The sequence below is a fragment of the Aethalodelphis obliquidens genome, unplaced genomic scaffold (genome assembly GCF_003676395.1).
Source record: "Aethalodelphis obliquidens isolate GAN/ISIS:26980383/991018 unplaced genomic scaffold, ASM367639v1 scaffold8, whole genome shotgun sequence".
NCBI lineage: Eukaryota > Metazoa > Chordata > Mammalia > Artiodactyla > Delphinidae > Aethalodelphis > Aethalodelphis obliquidens.
In genome coordinates this window covers 55,966,786-55,984,166 of record NW_020837952.1, presented here as the reverse complement: position 1 = coordinate 55,984,166, position 17,381 = coordinate 55,966,786, and the positions used below count along the sequence as shown (strand labels likewise).

General features: G+C 56.9%; 1 protein-coding gene across 1 annotated transcript in view; it reads right to left on the bottom strand.

The window, feature by feature from the left end:
- The window catches only part of CACNA1I (calcium voltage-gated channel subunit alpha1 I), a 106,227-nt gene extending 89,739 nt beyond the window's left edge, over positions 1–16,488 (bottom strand). The window contains exon 1 of the mRNA XM_027107711.1: positions 16,256–16,488. Within this exon, the coding sequence (XP_026963512.1) occupies positions 16,256–16,488 (233 nt within the window). The remainder of the gene's footprint in view (positions 1–16,255) is intronic.
- Between the last annotated feature and the right edge of the window lie 893 nt (positions 16,489–17,381).

Here is a 17,381-nt window from a genome sequence, read left to right as displayed (position 1 = left end):
CACCCCCTTGCCTTTCCCCCCTGCCTGTTGTGCTCGCTCTCCTTCCAGCCACCTCTTCTGCTCCCTCTGCCCTTCCCGCCAGTTTCATGTTCAAAGTGCACTTGGCAGGTGTCTTCCTGGCACTCCCACTTCTTCCTCACCAAGGCCCTGAGCAGTGGAGGTCAGCAGGCCCATTTTACAGATGAGGAAAACTGAGACTTAGAGAAACAAGGGGCCTCTCCTAGGTCACACAGCTGGAAAGCACTGGTGCTGAGGTTCACACCAGGCCTGCTCTCCTCTGTAACGGAGGGCCCATCTCTGCCTGTGTCTTCACCACCCCTCCCTGAGGCCCCAGCCCATCCTCAGCGTCTCTCACCTGGACCCTGCACAGTCTCCCCGATAGCTTCCAGCTCTGGTCTCTGCCCCTCCAATCTGCCCTGCACACAATCCCCAGGCGCTTGCTGTGTGGCCAACACTATCCGAGCTCTTTGCAAGTGTCACCTCATTTAATCCTCCAGCACTGTTATAAGCCCCATTTACAAGTGAGGAAACTGAGTCACAAAAGGGAACACAATTTGCCCAAGGACCCCAGCTGGGAAAAGGCAGAGCTGGGATACAAAACCAGAGCCTGCTTTCCTTGCCCCCAAGCTATTTCATCTCCGCCAGATTCATGTGTCTGAAGCACAGCTCTGAGGCTACCTCTCCCCTGTTCAGAAAGCTTCCATGGCTCTCCATCACCTTCCCTGGTCTGACACTCAAGGCCTCCTGCTTTCTGACCTCACTGAACTCTTCTGGCCTTACCTCCCACCAGCCTTCGCATGCATTGCACTTCTTGCTGTCCCCAAGCATACGCTTTGCATGTATTTTCTTCTACCATCTTTACTAGGCAAACTCCTACTCATCCTTCAGGTGACAGCCCAGGTCATTTGTCACCTCTTCTTGAAGCTGCCCTTGAAGCACCTTTCCCCACGCACAGAGCGGTGGCTCAGCGCCCTCTCCGGAAGTGCTCACACCCACCTGGTCTAGTTCGTATCACAGTAATGAACTTGGCACTGATCACGACTACTGTATGCCAGGCCCCTAGGGGCATGGCCCCAACGCTCATCACAGCCCACTGGGGCAGGTGGAGAAACGGTCTGGAGAGCTGGAGTGACCTGTCCAAGGTCACACAGTCAGTAAGGTCTGACTTAGTGGTGCGGGAGCCGCTGCCACGGGGGTGCCTCTGTGGCTCATCCCTTGAAGGGGCTTCACCTCTAGATTGCTCAGCTTCAGACACTCAGTCTCAGCCCTGCCCCGAGGCGCTGGGGGAAATCCCAGGTGGCACAGCCTGGGCCCTTTCCAGGAGCCCATGAGGCTCAGAAGTCAGGCCAGAGCTGGCATCGCTGCCCGTGGTTCCTGACACGCTCGCCACTGGCTTGGGGATCAAAGGCACCAGCCCTCCTTGAAGTTAAACCAGACCGCATGGTGCGGGATCGGAGAACGTCAGAGGGAGTAAAGGTCGCGGGCTGAGCAACGTGGTGGCCTGGCCCAACGCCCAGTGTTGCCATCATTAGTCACAAGCACGGAGGAGCTCCAAAAGCCATCAGGCAAAGCTCCGGGGCTCTGGGACAATGTGAGGGAGGACAGAGGCCCAGAGAGGGCGGTAAGGGATTCCGGGGAACAGCGCAGGCAGGGGGCCTGAGTGCCAGCTCCACGAGGGCAGTGGCTTGCTTGTCAACGGCCCTGCGTTACCTCCCACAGCGAGGCTCAGGGCCCCTGTCTGGCACCTGAGGCTCTGCAGTTAGGACCCTGCCCCCTTGCCCACTTCGTCACCCAGACTTGCATCCCTCTCTGGGTGACCTTTGTCACAGAACAACCCCATCCAGGTCCTCAGAGAGCCCCTGACCCCATCCCCCACTGCACAGAGGGGACACAGAGGGGCAGAGAGCATCCAGCAACACGGCGAGCCTGGATCAGAAGTGACCCTCTGACAAGAGACTCCCCACCCGCAGGGGTCCGTGAGTCACGGCTGGATTCCAAACCCTACCCAAAAATCTGCGTGTGTAGCAGCCACTAGGCACAGGTCCCCACTCCCCTCCCAGCTCCACCCCTGCCCCCATCTCAGCCCCACCTCCTGCCAGCCCCGCCTTAGGACCAGGCCCATCTCCCCGCACCCCCTGCTCTGCTCTCAGTGCCTCCTATGGCCCTCAGAACTGGGGCCTCAGAGCCCAGCAGTGAATTAATGCGCACCTACTGAGCCCCTGCTGTGTGCCCAGCACCAGGTTAACGACAGGATCATGGTAACGATGGCAAACACATCTCAAGTGCTCTTGAGTGTTTGTCTGCCAAGGAGCTTTCTCATCAAACAGCACGTATTATCTCATTTAAACCTTACATGCCAGTCCAGGCCCTCTTCCCAGGGCCCCAGAACACAGAGCCCATGTAGCCATGGACTGAGGCCCGGGGCTTGTCATCTGTGTGCAACAGGGGAAGGCCCGGTCCTTGTCAACCTCTTCTAGAACAGGGTCCAGAGTTTCCCATTCTTTGGCTTTGGGGGGAAAATAAAAAAGCCACCTCACCAGCAAAGGACTGAAAATCCCAGGCTGCTGTTATCTGCAGTTTACTTAACATGACCTTGAGTAAGAATAAGAGATTCCTTCACAAACCCTTTAGACAATGGCTGTCTTCCAAGTGCTGAACGTTCGCTCACAGCCTTTAAATACAATCAATCAATTCAGGCCTGGCAACGCGGAGAGTCGCCCTGCAACTTCAGCCAACTCCCCCCAGCTGGCAGGTACGACTGTTACCCCCATTTTACAGATAAGGAAACTGAGGCACCAGTGCTGGCTCCAGGGCTCCAGCCACAGCCACCCAGGGTCACATGGCTGGTACGTGGCAAGGGCAGGATTTGAACCTGCTTCTGTTGACTCCAAACCCCCTGTTCTCGGCCACATGCTCTCTGGCCCCAAGCACAGGGCCTGGACTGGCATGTGCTCTGTGGAGTATTTGCTTTTCCCTTCTCGCCCACACTGGCTTCTCCCGACTGGGCCTGGGTCAGCAGTGCGGGGTCAGGAAGGGGGACAGTCCACCCCCGCCATGGCTGGGAAGGAAGGACCTGTGTGCAGGAGATGGCAGGAGGGGAAGCCAGTGAGGAGAGGGTGCTGGCCTCAAGGCCCCCAGTAAGAGCCGAGCTAGATCAGTACCATCTCCACCCCATGCCTGGCTGCTGTCTTAAGAAGGCCGGGGTGTGATCTGGGAGGACAGGGTCACCAGGGAAGCCACAATGCCGGGGGCCCCCTCAAACCTGCCACTTCCCAAAGAGAAGAACGACCAGCTGGGCAGTGTCCAAAGCCCCAGCAGGCCCCTCAGGGCAGCCTCCCTCTCCAGGAGCCAGAGCCAAGGCCTGCACAGTTACCATGGCAACCACCACCCTCCATCCTGTAGGCCCAGCTGACAGTCATGGTTTCCGTAATCTGGGGGGCTCTGGGAAGGTGGGTGGGGGGTGGGAGTGCTGGGTTTGGCTGGGGCAGCCAAGTTTGTTTTAATTTTTGTCAAATCTGAAATCAGATCCATTTCCCAGGGTGCACCTCAGTTGTCTAAATAAATCTAGTGGAGGAAGGGGGCCGGGAGCTGCATCCTCGTGGGCCAGCCCTTATACAGGATCCCTCCCATACATCCCCAGGGAGTCCAGGGATGGGCACGCAGACCTCGGCCCTTCATAGACCTGAGGTTCCAGATCCCTGTTCCCGGGCCAGCTCTTTGGTCCTCCGAGGCCAGGTTCACGAGCATCCATGGAGCGCCTGCTGTATACCTGGCCTGTGCATCACTGTACTGAGATGAGCCAGGCTCACTCCTGCCCGGGAGATGTCCAGAGTGCGTCCATGTTCCAGGACCCGCTGTGGTGTGAGGCCACGTCGTAAAAGTGGGTACCATTTTGAATGTCAACTATGCTCCAGGTCCTGGGCTTTAAAGAGGATATCCATTCACTCATTCGTTCATTCATTCGACTGGTCTTTATGAGCAGCAACCACTCTGGAAAGCTGCTTGGCAGCATTTATTAAAACTAAACATTGGGGGCTTCCCTGATGGTGCAGTGGTTGAGAGTCCGCCTGCCGATGCAGGGGACACGGGTTCGTGCCCCGGTCCGGGAGGATCCCACATGCCGCGGAGCGGCTGGGCCCGTGAGCCATGGCCGCTGAGCCTGCACGTCCGGAGCCTGTGCTCCGCAATGGGAGAGGCCACAACAGTGAGAGGCCCGCGTACTGCAAAAAAAAAAACTAAACATAAGCCTATGCTAGTATCCAGCTGTGCCACTCCTCGGTCCATACCCCAGAGAAATGCCCAAATAAGTCCACAAAAAGGCACGTGCGATTCTTAACAGCCCCAACCTGGGAACAACCCAAGTGTCCGTCAAGAGGAGAATGAGTCGGCAGGAGATTTCAACTGGGGATGATTTTGGCCCCCAGTGGACATGCGGCCATGTCTGGAGACATTTGTGGTTGTCACAACTGGGGTTTAAAGGATGCTCTTGGCACCCGGTGGGTAGATTCCAGGAATGCTGCTCAAAACCCTACAATGCACAGGGCAGCCCCACTGCAAAGAATTATCCAGCCCAAAATGTCAACTGTGCCGAGGCTGAGAAACTCTGTGGTACGTCCTTGTGATGGAATACTACCCAGTGATGAAAAAGAACAAACTGCTGCAGCAGCACGGATGGAGCTGCCAGGCGTAACGCTGGCACCGGGAGCCAGATGCCAAAGAGCAGAGCGTGTCCGAATCCAATTACACGAAGTGAAAACCCAGGCAAAGCAAACCGGTAGGGAAGGAGGTCAGAACGGCGGTAACTCTGGGGGAGAGTCCGTCGCAGGTGGGGGTGAGGGAGCTTGCGGGGCTGGAGATGTTCTTCTTGGCCTGAGTGGGGTCACAGGAGTGTGTGTATATGGAAAAATGCCTTGAGCTGAACATTAAGATTTGTGAGCTCTACTGCAAGCACACTTTATCTCAATAAAAAGTGTAACAAAAAGTAATAATGAATCACAGCTATAAGGAAAAATAAAATGCAACAATTAAAAAAACACAAGCACCCGCTGGGGCACCACAGCCCTGCAAGAGAAGGGTACCATCCTTGTTTCACAGACTTGCCCAAGGCCACAACAAGGGACAGAACCAGATTTGAACCTCACTCCATTCCATCTTTGTTTAAAGATTTGTTCTGTCCAAATCCACGGCAGCCTTGGGAGACAGGCACGGCAAACATCAACACACCCACTTAACAGATATGAAAATGAAGGTCCAGAGACTGCAAGACTTGCCCAAGGTGTCACAGTTGTTGAGCTGAGGCAGAAAATTGTTCCACAAAGCGAAGAGACCCGCTGGGCAGATGGTCCTAGGCCTCTCTCCACTTACATGCCTCTAGCAACAGGGAGCTCCCCACATGACACACAGCCCTGCCCAGGCTGATTGGTTCTGGTTATAAGCTATGGAGTCTCAGTAGGCTGAGATCCCTTAGAAGGAATGAGCTCTCCCTTCCTTGTCCCTGTCCCCAAGCCCACTTCTTAGAGTCCCTGTAATTTGACAACTCATTGAATTTGGCCAAAGTCTCTGATTCCCAGATGCCCAGCAGGCCTCCGTGCCCAGTTCAGACAGCTGGAGTGGGGGAGGCAATGGTGAGGGAACTGGGACCATCAGCTTGGAAGGAAACCTGGGATGGATGGTCCACAGCAAAGAAGCTCCAGCCAAGTACCCTCACCAGATGCCACACCTCAGCCATCGCTGAAGAGAAGGGCAGGGAAGGCCCCTGGGGGTCCAGGGTCCCGCTGTCTGTGAGCTGCCCCAGCCTCAGGAGCCCATCCACAAAGAAGGTGCACTGCCGGGGAGCCTCCTGGAGTCCTAGGCAGTGGGCGTGGATGCCTCCCCTGGGCCCTCCCGGCAGCTTGGATGTCCCCCTGATGACGGTGTGGTCTGTCCTAGCCTCCCGCCCCCAACCAGGCTGTGCTCTCCAAGGGCAGAGCATATCCGACCCTCTCTGTGCCCAGAGGCCCACCTGGAGCAGCAGCTCAGGGGTGTCTGCAGCATCAGGAGGGAGTGAGGTCCCTGTCACTTGGAGGCATCAAGGAGGCTAAGGAGGGACTTCTACACCAGAGGGATCTGCAGCCTCCCTCCCCACCCTGAACTCCCCCTCCTCTCCTTTCTAACATCCATCACTCACGATTCATATATTCAGCCCCTCTTCACTGAGGGTCCCCTCTGTCTGGCCCACAGTGGCTCCGGGAACCCCAAAGAAGACATGGTCCCTGCCCTCCAGAAACCATGAGCAAACACTCCGTGGAGACACAGACGGAGAAGGTGAGGGCTGGACAGAGGGTGATGACAATCTCCCTCAGCCTCCTGGGGGCTTGTCCCCACCACACATCTCCCCTGCCTGCCCCTGACCACCCACGTGCACACGTTCACGTGTGCACTCCCATGGAGCCCTGGAGCCCCTCCCTCACATGCACACCATCCTCCACGCCCCCAAGGCCACAGCCCTGGGCACGGCGACCTACTCTCTCCCTGGAGAAGCTCATGAGCCCTTTCTCAGAATAATGTTTTTAAGTGCAAAATTGTTCTTAAAAGAATGCTTAGTATTAGAAAGGAAGGAAGCCAGCTCTGTTAAAATAGTTGTCAAAATATTTTTTAGAAAAACAAATTTGTGATGGGGGTGTGTTTCGTTATCAACACAACGGATAAACAGAGCTGGGGCGGGTCTGATGCCGTCTGCCTGGGAAGCAGGGATGAATGTCAATGACATTCCAAGAGCTCTACAACGACCAGGATGTGGCACGGGAACATTAAATACCGGTGACTGCTACCGGTGACAGTCGCAGGAACTGCCAGTAACCCCACCGTGCTTGGTTGTCTCCATTCATAATAGATAGAAATGCTCCATTTCATTCAGAAGTCAGTGAACACAAACATGCAACTTGTCCCCATCCAAGTTCACAAACCTTAGTTTAAGACCCTCGTTCTAGAAACTCTCTCCTCCTGGGCGCTGGGGACACCACAAGCCCCTGAGCAGATGCCCTTCCTGCTTCGTGGGCTCCACCCCTTGATAGCTGGCCCTTCTCAGGCTCCCCAGTCCCCGATGTCCCTTCTCCATCCTCTGACCCCACACCCTCTCCCAGAGCCTTGACAACCGTCCCTGGGCTGACCAGGTCCTGTCTGGTCCTGGTCAGGGACCCTAACAGGGTCAGGGTCAACCCTCAACACAGGGTTGAGCTGGGGATCCAGCACCTGCCAAACAAGTGAATGGATGGATGGGTGAATGGGGGACAAATGGGTAGGTGGGAGGGTGGGGGTGCGGCCTTTGGGTAGCTGGACGAATGGATGATTGAATGAGTAGATGGTTGGGAAGATGGGTGAATGAATGCACGGATGTAAGAGTTGGATGGATAGGTGGGTGGGTGGGCAGATAAATGGATGCAGAGATGAAAAGATGGATGGATGGATGGATGGATGGGTGGATGGATGGATGGATGGATGAAGTAAAGAAAGGTGCGAGGGGAGATGGGTGGGTGGGTGCACGGGTGAATGGGGGACAGATGGATGGGTGGGCATATGGGAGGGTGACTGGGAATGGGACTCTTTAGTAAATGGCAGCTCCAGGACTCAAACCCACGTCTACGGTACCACGGGAAACCCTTCCGGTTGGGACTCATCCTCCACTCCTCTTTGAGGGATTCCCACCCTCAGTCTCAGCCCTCCTCCTCACAAGACCCTCAGCTCCGTTCTTTCCTGGAGCTTCAGGAGATCTCAGGGACCACCTAGGCCAGCGCTTCGGAGCCCCAGCATTATTGACATTTGGGGCTGGATAGCTCTCTGCTGCGGGAGGCGGTCCTGTGCGTTGTAGGATGTTTGACCTTTATCCACTGGAAATCAGTACCACACCCTCCCCAAGCCGTGACAGCCAAAGGCATCTCCAGACATTGCCAAATGTGGCCCGAGGGCAAAATCACTCCCGATTGAAAAATCACAGTTGATACAGCTCCACCTTCCCTCACCAACAATTTTAGGGATGAGAAAACTGAGACGCAGACAGGAGTGGCCGGCCTGAGGTCACGGGGCTTGCACGTGGGCTCTGCCTCTCTCCCGAGCCCAGCGCCTCCACATTCACACAGCACTTCACCATCAGCCGAGCCTTCTCCTCCTGCTTTCTCATCTAGATGAGCCAGATGGAAACCGGCGCCCAGAGAGGTCCAGTTGTTTGCTCAGCATCACACAGCAGTAAGTGTGTGGATTTGAACTTGGGGAGAGACGAGGGAGACGGGGGGGAGCAGAGCACAGCTCCACAGGGCAGCTGGGGGCGGACATGTGGAAGGCAGCCCTATAGGAGGGCTGGAGGGAGCTGAGCAGGAAGACATTCTGGCTGATTAAAAAGACATATCGATTTCTCTCCAAGGGAAACAAACAGGGCCATTTGTCTCCCCACGGGACCATGACGCGGTCTGAGGGAGGCGACAGGTCAAAGTTGGCTTCTGACACGAAGCTGCAGCCCAGGCAGGACGGACGAGTAAAAATCCAATCACGTTTTAAATGCCCCAGGAGGGGGCTGACTCTGCATCAGCCGGCCCTCTTTCCAATCCTGCTGTGCATCAGTCGCGAGGAGGCTTCCCCTGGTCTGGGCTCTCGGGCTTCACAGGGCCGGCGCACAGGCTGCCCCCCAACCCGCCTCCGCCACCGCCAGCCTGGGTGGCCCGCACGAGCTGGCCTCAACTAGCAAACGGGCGATCTCGAGGAGGGCACTGAGCTGCACCCAGCACGGGGGAGGCCCTTAGGGGACGCAGCGCCCGCTCCAGCACAGCCTTCCTGAAGCGTCCTTGCACGCTCAGCCTCCACTCCTGTCTGCTCCCTACCCACACCCCAGGCTATAATAGCAGCCCTGGCGACCCCAGCTTGGCTTGGAGCCTTTGACCAGGCTGTTTCCTCAACTGGGCTGCCATGCCCCTCTGCCCGCTTCCCATCAAAGTCTCTCCTGCCCTGCTTTTTCTCCACTGACAGCACCTGCCGCATCTCCGGTCAGGACGGGCTGACCACTGCAGCCTCCTGGTGCCCTCAGACCCTCAGGGTCCCTCTGCCTGGTCTTTACCTCATTTTTCTTCACTGGAGTATGATTCGGGTGTGGCTCTGCCTCCCCCATCAGGCTGGGGACTCCTAGGGGTCACTGCTGGGTTCCAGGCCTGGTACACCGTGGTCCCACCCAACATGGCTGAACAGCCCTGGGGGCACCTCTGCTCAAGTCTGGAACAGTGTCCAACACTACTGAAGCTGGGCTTCGATAAACACTTGTTGAATCAATCAATCAATCAATCTTCATTATAGGTGCCTCCTGCTTGGTCTGCAGACCTTAGTCTCTCTCCCTCAAGCATCCTCCATTCTGCTCCAGGAGGGACCATTCTAATACATGAAATTACTCATGTCCTGTCCCTCCTGGACCCCCTTAAATGGCTCCCCAGTGCCCACAAGACGGAGAGCAAGCTCTAACCTGACACTTCATACCCGGCTATCCAGCCCCTGCCTCACACTGTTACAGCCACACTAAACTCCTCACTGTTCTCTACACTATTCCCTCTGCCTAAAATACCATCCCTCAACTGTTCTCCTGGAAAACTCCTACTCATGCAGCAAGACCCAGGCCAAATGTCCCCCCTCCAGGTAGGCTTCACTAATGCTCCCAGCCTGGGTCAGGGGCAGCTTCTGCACCTGTAGCTCTCTTTCTTTTTTTTTTTTTTTTTTTGGCTGCATTGGGTCTTCGTTGCTGCTCACAGGCTTTCTCTAGTTGCGGTGAGCGGAGGCTACTCTTCATTGCGGTGCGTGAGGTTGTCATTGCAGTGGCTTCTCTTGTTGCAGAGCACAGACTCTAGGCTCGTGGGCTTCAGTAGTTGTGGCACGTAGGCTCAGTAGTTGTGGCTCGCGGGCTCTAGAGCACAGGCTCAGCAGTTGTGGCGCACGGGCTTAGTTGCTCCGTGGCATGTGGGATCTTCCCGGACCAGGACCATTTCCCCTGCACTGGCAGGCGTATTCTTAACCACTGCGCCACCAGGGAAGCCCCCTGTAGCTCTCTTTATATATGAATCTCCAGGTGACAGTACCTGAGATTGCCCTGTGAGTCAGGCTCTCCCTGACCCAGCCAGGCTCCTCTAACTGGCCGTCCAGTCTACCCTGCGGACCAATAAGCGTGCAGCATCCACTCTGACTACCGTGAACATCCCCAGGGCATAATTTGATGCTGACTTTTAGTTCTGAGAAAAACAACCTTCTCTACACCAGACGGAGGGAAACGGACAATTTCCCAGACATGTGTTGCTTCTTCCAGCAACACTTGCCGTCTGTCTGGGCATTCCGCTTGGGCCAGGGCTGAAGGAGAAGGGGACACCTTCTCCGAAAGAACCCCTTCCCTGGCGGCGAGCAGCCCCTGGCCTGAGAGTCCTGGGCTCCGGTCTGCCCTGGCTTTGCCGACTACTCAACATGTGACCTTGGGCAGTTCACGCTCCCTTCCTTGGCCTCAGTCTCCCCAGCTGTAGAATGGGGAGTTAGCACACTCCCAGCCCTGCCACTGCATGGGAGGAGCTGAGAGTATCTGAGAGGTCATGGCGAGTGGGAAAGTACCTTGTAAACTGGAAAGTGATGAGCAAGCCCATCTGTGCCAGGCCTGGACATTGGAGGCACAGAGTAAAGTGAGAGCCACAGGTCCAGCCCTCTGGGGCCTCATGCCTGGAGGAGGAGACAAGGCCAGCAACAAACAATTCCCTGAGGCAGGAGGAAACTAAGATAGGGAAGGACTGATAAAAGGCTAAGGGAGCCTAGAGAGGAAAAAGCTGAGATCCAGGAAAACTTCCTGTAGGTGGCTGCCAGGAAGCTGGGGCTGGCAGGATTTGGCACCATGGAGATGGGGGAGAGGGCATTGTGGGGGCAGACTCAGCAGAAGCAAAGTCAGGGAAGCAGGGATGTCAGGAAACACCAGCAGCTTGTTTGGGCTTCAGAGCAGAGTGCGTGAAGGGAAATAGCAGAAAGGCAGCTGGAGGCCAACCAGGTGGATCATGGAAGGCCCTGAATCCAAGCTAAGTGAAACTATTCTGGGGGTGACAGGGAGCTGCTGAAGATTTTTGAGTGAGGAATGAATAAGCAAACAAATGGAAGCAGGCAGGCGGGGAGGGAGGAAACAGTACCTGACAAATGACAAGCCGCTTCCATGCTGGGAGCCCCAGGACCCCCTGATGGTGAAGGCGAGTGGTGAGGAGAGAGGGGGTCCAGGGAGGAGGCTCTCATCCGAGGTTGCCGAGCTTTAGGCTCCCGGATGGGTGCTCTTTCCACTGTGCAGGGAAGAAAAGGGAGGGTGACGCCAGCTGTCAGTGGGGCAGGAGGGGTGAGATCCCCGGAGCCGCCTGCTTAGACAGGAAGAGGTGGAGGAACGCAAGGCCAGACTTCCCAAGGGCCCAGACACCAGGAAAGGGCTCAGGACAGGAGGGGTGGTGGTTAGATTAAGGAGGACTTCCTGATAGTCAAGAGCCCTCAGAGGCCCTAAAGGTCCTTATCAGGAGGCCCAAGGCCCCGTCTGGTGCAGCAGGACTGAGAGGCAGCCCGCCAGAGGCAGAGGGATGGACTAAATGACCAGGGCACGGGAGCAGGGCGATGAGAGAGGGGACTTCCTGCTGGTGACTGGCCCGTTTCTCTCCCCATGGTTAGGGCTTTGCAGGTTTTCCCCCCTCTCACTCCCCAGCCATCATGCCCTCTCCCCACCTCAACCCTGCAGGAACCCACACATTCCCACCCCCGCCAACACCGCTCTCCCTGGCGGCCCAGCCCACAAACTTCTCAGACCATCGTCAAAGACGCAGGGCCCAGGTCCCCGCCAGCCTTCAGGATGCTTGTCCTGAGCCAGGGCACCCAAACCACCCTAACTGTGAATGCTCCATCATCAGCTCCAGTGTGCACAGAGCTGTCACTCTGCACTTAACAGTTTGCCCGGTCGGTCAATGCTTGCCCTGGAGTTCTCAGTGGACCCCCTGACATTCCCAACTGGTGGGGGGGGCGGGGGGGTGTCACAGAGGCTCCCATTTCACAGATGAGCAAACAGAGGGTCAGCAAAGACAAAGGCCTCTCGGCCAAGGAGCCAGGAGCAGGTCATCATTCACACTGAACCAAGCCACAGTCCCGGCGGTCACCTCAAAGTCCTCTCCTTCCAACACCAACCCCAAAGCAGCCACACCTCCACTCGGACCCCGCTCTCCAGGCCCCACCAGCACCCTGGGCCACCATCATCCCTTGTCACCATCCCACAGGTCCCCTCCAATGATGGTCTCCTGGCTGACGTCTCTCCAAGGGAGCCAGAGTGACCCTCTCCTGCCCCAAATGGCCACAGCTGTCCTCTGCACGTGCCTGGTACACGGCACACACTCAGTAAAGGCTTGTTGACCGAGTTCATGAATGCGTGAGTGAAGCCTGGATGAACAAGATCCCTTTCACCCCCAGAACCAACACACTGAACCCTCACAATGAACAGCACAAGGCTTGGCACCGCAGGGCTATGATGAGACCCTGGGCCCTGCCCTCTTCCTGCCCAGTAATGACCCAGGTCAGAGGGTCTGCAAGGCGGGGGTCTCAGCCAGGTGGACTTCAAAGCATGAGCACCCACAGACCCCATCCTAGCAGCAGAGGGTCCCCCGGCAGGGGACCAGAAGCAAACAGAAGTGGGACAGAGCGGCAGATGAGAATCAGGACCACAGCCGTGAAAGCACAGAGCGATGGAGCCCACCCACAAGGAACACGGAGCCCCGCCCCCACAGACACCACTGCGATGCTTCCTGACAAAGGCGGCAGGGAAATGGGCACCCCAGGCAGCCTCTCCTGACTTCACTGCCCAAGTATCCCCAACCTGCAGACAGGGAGACTGAGGGCAAGAGAGGGGAAGTGACTTATCCAAAGTCACTGGCAGCTGGCGGCTCCTTGCTCCCAGCCCAGGCTGGCGCCCTCCCCATGCCCAGCAGAGAGGCAGCCTTCAGAGCCCACCGGCTTCCACCGTGCATGGCTGGTTCGCGCCTCAGCAGAAGCGCTGACTCAGCGCTGGCTGGCACGGGGGAGACAGCAGCCAGGAGCATGCCGGAAGGCAGGGGGCTGCGAACTCCTCCAGGGGGCAGCCCCTGGCAGGGCACAGTGAGGTGGCTCCCGAAGGTAGACACTGGAACCCAGGAAGACCCTTGCCCAGCCACCTGGGACTGCAAAGCAAACGTCCCTGCTCCGGTGGAGTGGGGAGAACCCCGTCTCCAGGCTCCGCAGGGGGCAGCCATGTCCTGGATAAAAGCTGAGCCTGAGAATTCAGAGAAATTGAGGATTTCACGCCAGCTTTACCACATCCTGGCTGCACAACCTGGATAAAAGTTACTCAGCCTCGGGCTTCCCTGGTGGTGCAGTAGTTGAGAATCTGCCTGCTAATGCAGGGGACACGGGTTCGAACCCTGGTCTGGGAGGATCCCACGTGCCGTGGAGCAGCTAGCCCTGTGAGCCATAACTACTGAGCCTGCGTGTCTGGAGCCTGTGCTCCGCAACAAGAGAGGCCGCGATAGTGAGAGGCCCGCGTACCGCGATGAAGAGTGGCCCCCGCTTGCCACAACTAGAGAAAGCCCTCGCACAGAAACGAAGACCCTACACAGCCCTAAATAAATAAATAAATAAATAAAGTTACTCAGCCTCTCTGAGCCTCTGACAGCACCTACCTCTTGAGGTGGTTATAAGGGTTAAAAGGTGATACTTCAGGCAAAGCGTTCAGCACAGTGAGCGCCAGCTCTTGTTATTATCGTCCCTGAGCCCTCCTCTGTGCTGGACACATGGCTGGGTGCTTTGCAGGAATCATCTCTAATCATCTTTAATCGTCCCATTCTAGAGATGAGAAAACTAAAGCTCGGGGAAGGGAAACTAGAGTGAGTACAGCCCACCACTGGCCCTTCTCCCACATGCAGCCAGTTACACGCCTAAGAAAGGCTCTCAAAGTCTAATCTAGGGTGGAAAATAGGTTTCCAACTGATTCGTCATGCTGCCACGGGTGCCCTGCTGGAGGATGCTGTTATCGATTAGCAATGTCTGCACGGATGAGGGCATGGGTACTAGCAGTGTAACTGGCACAAATGTTCCTAAATCACAGAGATAGAATCTGATTTTCCCTGGAACAACGTCCTCTGAAGGCATCATGTTCTACCTAAAGACTTGATGCCCAATGTCTTATTGAATCTACCACGAGCAGTGTTTACTCAGCTGTATGTGAGGGCTCTGTTCACCTTTTGCGCACAGGTAATAAGAGTGATAACCACACGTGTGGCAGTTTTTCGAGTTTACAAAGATCCATTTTCGCATTACGTACTGCTTTGGTCTGCAGTGCAATCCTGTGAAATGGGTAAATACCACCGCCGTTTGACAGGTGGAGAAACTGGGGATCAGTGAGGCTAAGAAACTGGCTTATGGTCACACAGCAAACAACAGGCAGAACCAGCCCATGGGTCTGTCTCACCCTGGTGCCCAATGCTTTCCACACGCCACCTACCCATGAGTCAGCACCACGGGAAAAAAAAACAAAGAGCACCATGGACCCCTTGACATTTCAGACCCAGTTTCCTCCCTGCTGAAACCCTGCTGACAGTGCAATGCTCAGGGGCCAGGCCGGGCAGGCAGGGAGTGGTGCAGACATTTGGGTGAGCGGACCTTTCCCACCCCAGCTCACCAGGTGGTGGAGGGTCCCAGCAGCCTCCTGGCTCTCCAGGGAGTCAGGTGGTGACTCAGGGCCTACCTCTGAGCCAGGGCCCCTCAGCTCCAGGGACACTTGCGCTCAGGACAGTCTGTCTGGGGCAGACCTCCCACACTGCCCTGCCCCCTCCCAGGCCTGCTGGTCCTGGTAGCCATTCCCACTGACCTGACCCCGATGCCTACACGTCCACCCATGCTCCTTCGGGTTCTTGATGGGGAGCAGAATCCTGCAACGTCTGGAAATGCGAAGGGTCATTTTTGGTTGTCACAATGATTGAGGGCCACTACCTACCAATATTTAGGGACCAGGACAGAACACCAAGTGTCCTGTACTGTGCAAGACAGCTCAGACCACAGAACACTGTCACACCCAAAGTGCCAACCGTGCTCGCATTGAGGATCACTACTGCCCCCTCCCTGAGCTCCCTCCCAAGGACGAGGGGCGGGAGGGAGGTTTCTGGCCAAGGAAGAATCCTGGAACCCTCAGCACCTGATCAATGACATCCCCCTCCCCCCCCCACAACCCCAAGACCCGAAAGCCCAGCCTGAGTGCCCCATGATTAAGCCTCCGCTCCATTCACTACCGGAGACCCAGTGAGGACACTGCCAACACGCCCCCAGCGAACGCTACAGGAGCACCCGTGGTGCGCCAGGCACTGTGCTGGGTGCTGGGGTCCCGCAATGAACACGACAGGCTCGGTCTGTGTCCTGGTCACCTGATAGCACCCTGGAGGAGGCAAGTGTTAGATTCAGAATCACATACTGGCTAAAACGGAAGGGCTAATAAAACAGAGGGGCTAAGGGGAATCACAGAGGGCTGCCCTGAGGAGGTGGCACTTAACTGTGATTTGAAGGATGCAACAAAGGACCTAGCCAGGTGAAGAGGAAAGGAAAGCATTTCGAGAGGAAGAGCATGTGAGAAGGCCCTGAGGCCTGGAAGAGCTCGGGAAGCAGAGTGAGGTAAGCGAGGCCATGCTTAGGGGGCTGGTTAGGACTTTGCTCTGCTCCTGCAGGGCAATGGAAACAGGAAAGGGTCTTGAGCAGGAGTGACCCGAGCAGACGAGAGGCAGCAGGTGGATGCAGGAAGAACTGTAGGAGGCAAGGTGGGTGGAGCCTCGCCCTGTGTGCTGGGGTCAACTGTCTCCGGTCCAGGCCCCTGGGCTCCCCATCAGGCTCTCATAGCCCCTGTAGTCGCCACCCACCAAATGGCTCAGGTCACGGGCCAGGGTCTGACTAAACTCTGCCTCCTCAGTCCCGGCGCAGACCTGAGGTTCACACCTGAGGGCTTCCTGAGCCAGCGAGACACTGCACTGACCCCCACGGTCATCAGCAACTTCCAGAACATTCACATCAGCAGGACGCCAGGTCCTCACCCATCCGAGCTCCACGGCCTGAGCGAGGTGTCCCCTGACCCAGCACGAGAGTTGGCTCACCACCACCAGAGCCCTGCAGCCTCAGGCCTCCTGACCAGAGGGAACAGCGGGGCCCCGGGCAGGACCCAGACGAACCCAGGCCGTACAAAGGATATGGGTTGCACACCAGCTTGATGCACCAGTTCCGGGGGCTGGTGGTCTGTCGCAGGCAGAAGAAGGCAACGGGCGCCAGATCTGGGCGAGGGACGTCTGCATCGACTCCGTCCAGGGGCTCCTCCGGGCCTGGAGGGGAGGGAGGGGGGCTCTGGGGCCCGGGCTGCTCCGTGACTCCTGGCTCAGCCGCCGGGGCTGCGGCAGGGGAGGAGGGCAGTGGGGAGCTCTCGGCCATGTCGGCACTGAGCAGGGAGCCCTGCGGAAGAAAAAGAGACGGCGCTTGGCGGGGGACAAGCTCGGCACCCATTCCGCGACCCGCCTCCCCCTACAGGGGGACACGGCTCAGACAGCCCCGCCTCAGGCCCCTCGGCCTCACTCTGGCCGTGAGGATAGGAAAGAGCTGGTGGTCCTGGGGCAGGTCTGTCAACCTTGCTGAGCCTCAGTTTGGGGAGATGAAAAGTGGGGAGAACAAAACATTCTTAGAGTATACTTGTGATATTGTTGGGAGCTGTTGGTTGGTTGGTTGGTTTTTTTCAATGAGACTAGAGTTGTGTATTTATTGCATCATCAAAGTAAAGAAAACTTGCAGGAAAAAGGTGAAAGTGACCGTAAAGGCAGACATTACTGCCAGGATGATGTGTGTTACAAAGCAGAGGTTGAGGTGCCGTGGGACCAGATACCAGCGTACCTGGGCAAGCCAGGATGGAATCAGGGCAGACTTCCCCGAGGAAGTGACATCTGAGACGAGACTTACAGCTGAGCCCAGAGGCGCCCCCACCCACTGCCCCGCAAAGCTGAGAACCCAGAGCCCTCACACGCCAACCTCTGCTTTACAGATGGAGAAGCTGAGGCTCAGAGAAGGGAGAGGATGGACACGCAGCCAGGTGACAGCAGAGACAGAGCTCCACCAGGGCTGGATGCCTGGGTGTGTCACCTGGGCACCCACCCAGGCAGCACTCAGAAGGGCCCTGTGCTTGGTTTAAAGCCCGGCTGTCACCAGCTTGAAATCCTTAATACTTTTTGACCGAGGGTCCCACATTCTCATTTTGCGCCGGGCCCTGCAAATCACATGGCTGGTCGTGACTTGAACACAGAGGTACTCTGACATCCTGGCCTCGTCTAATGCTC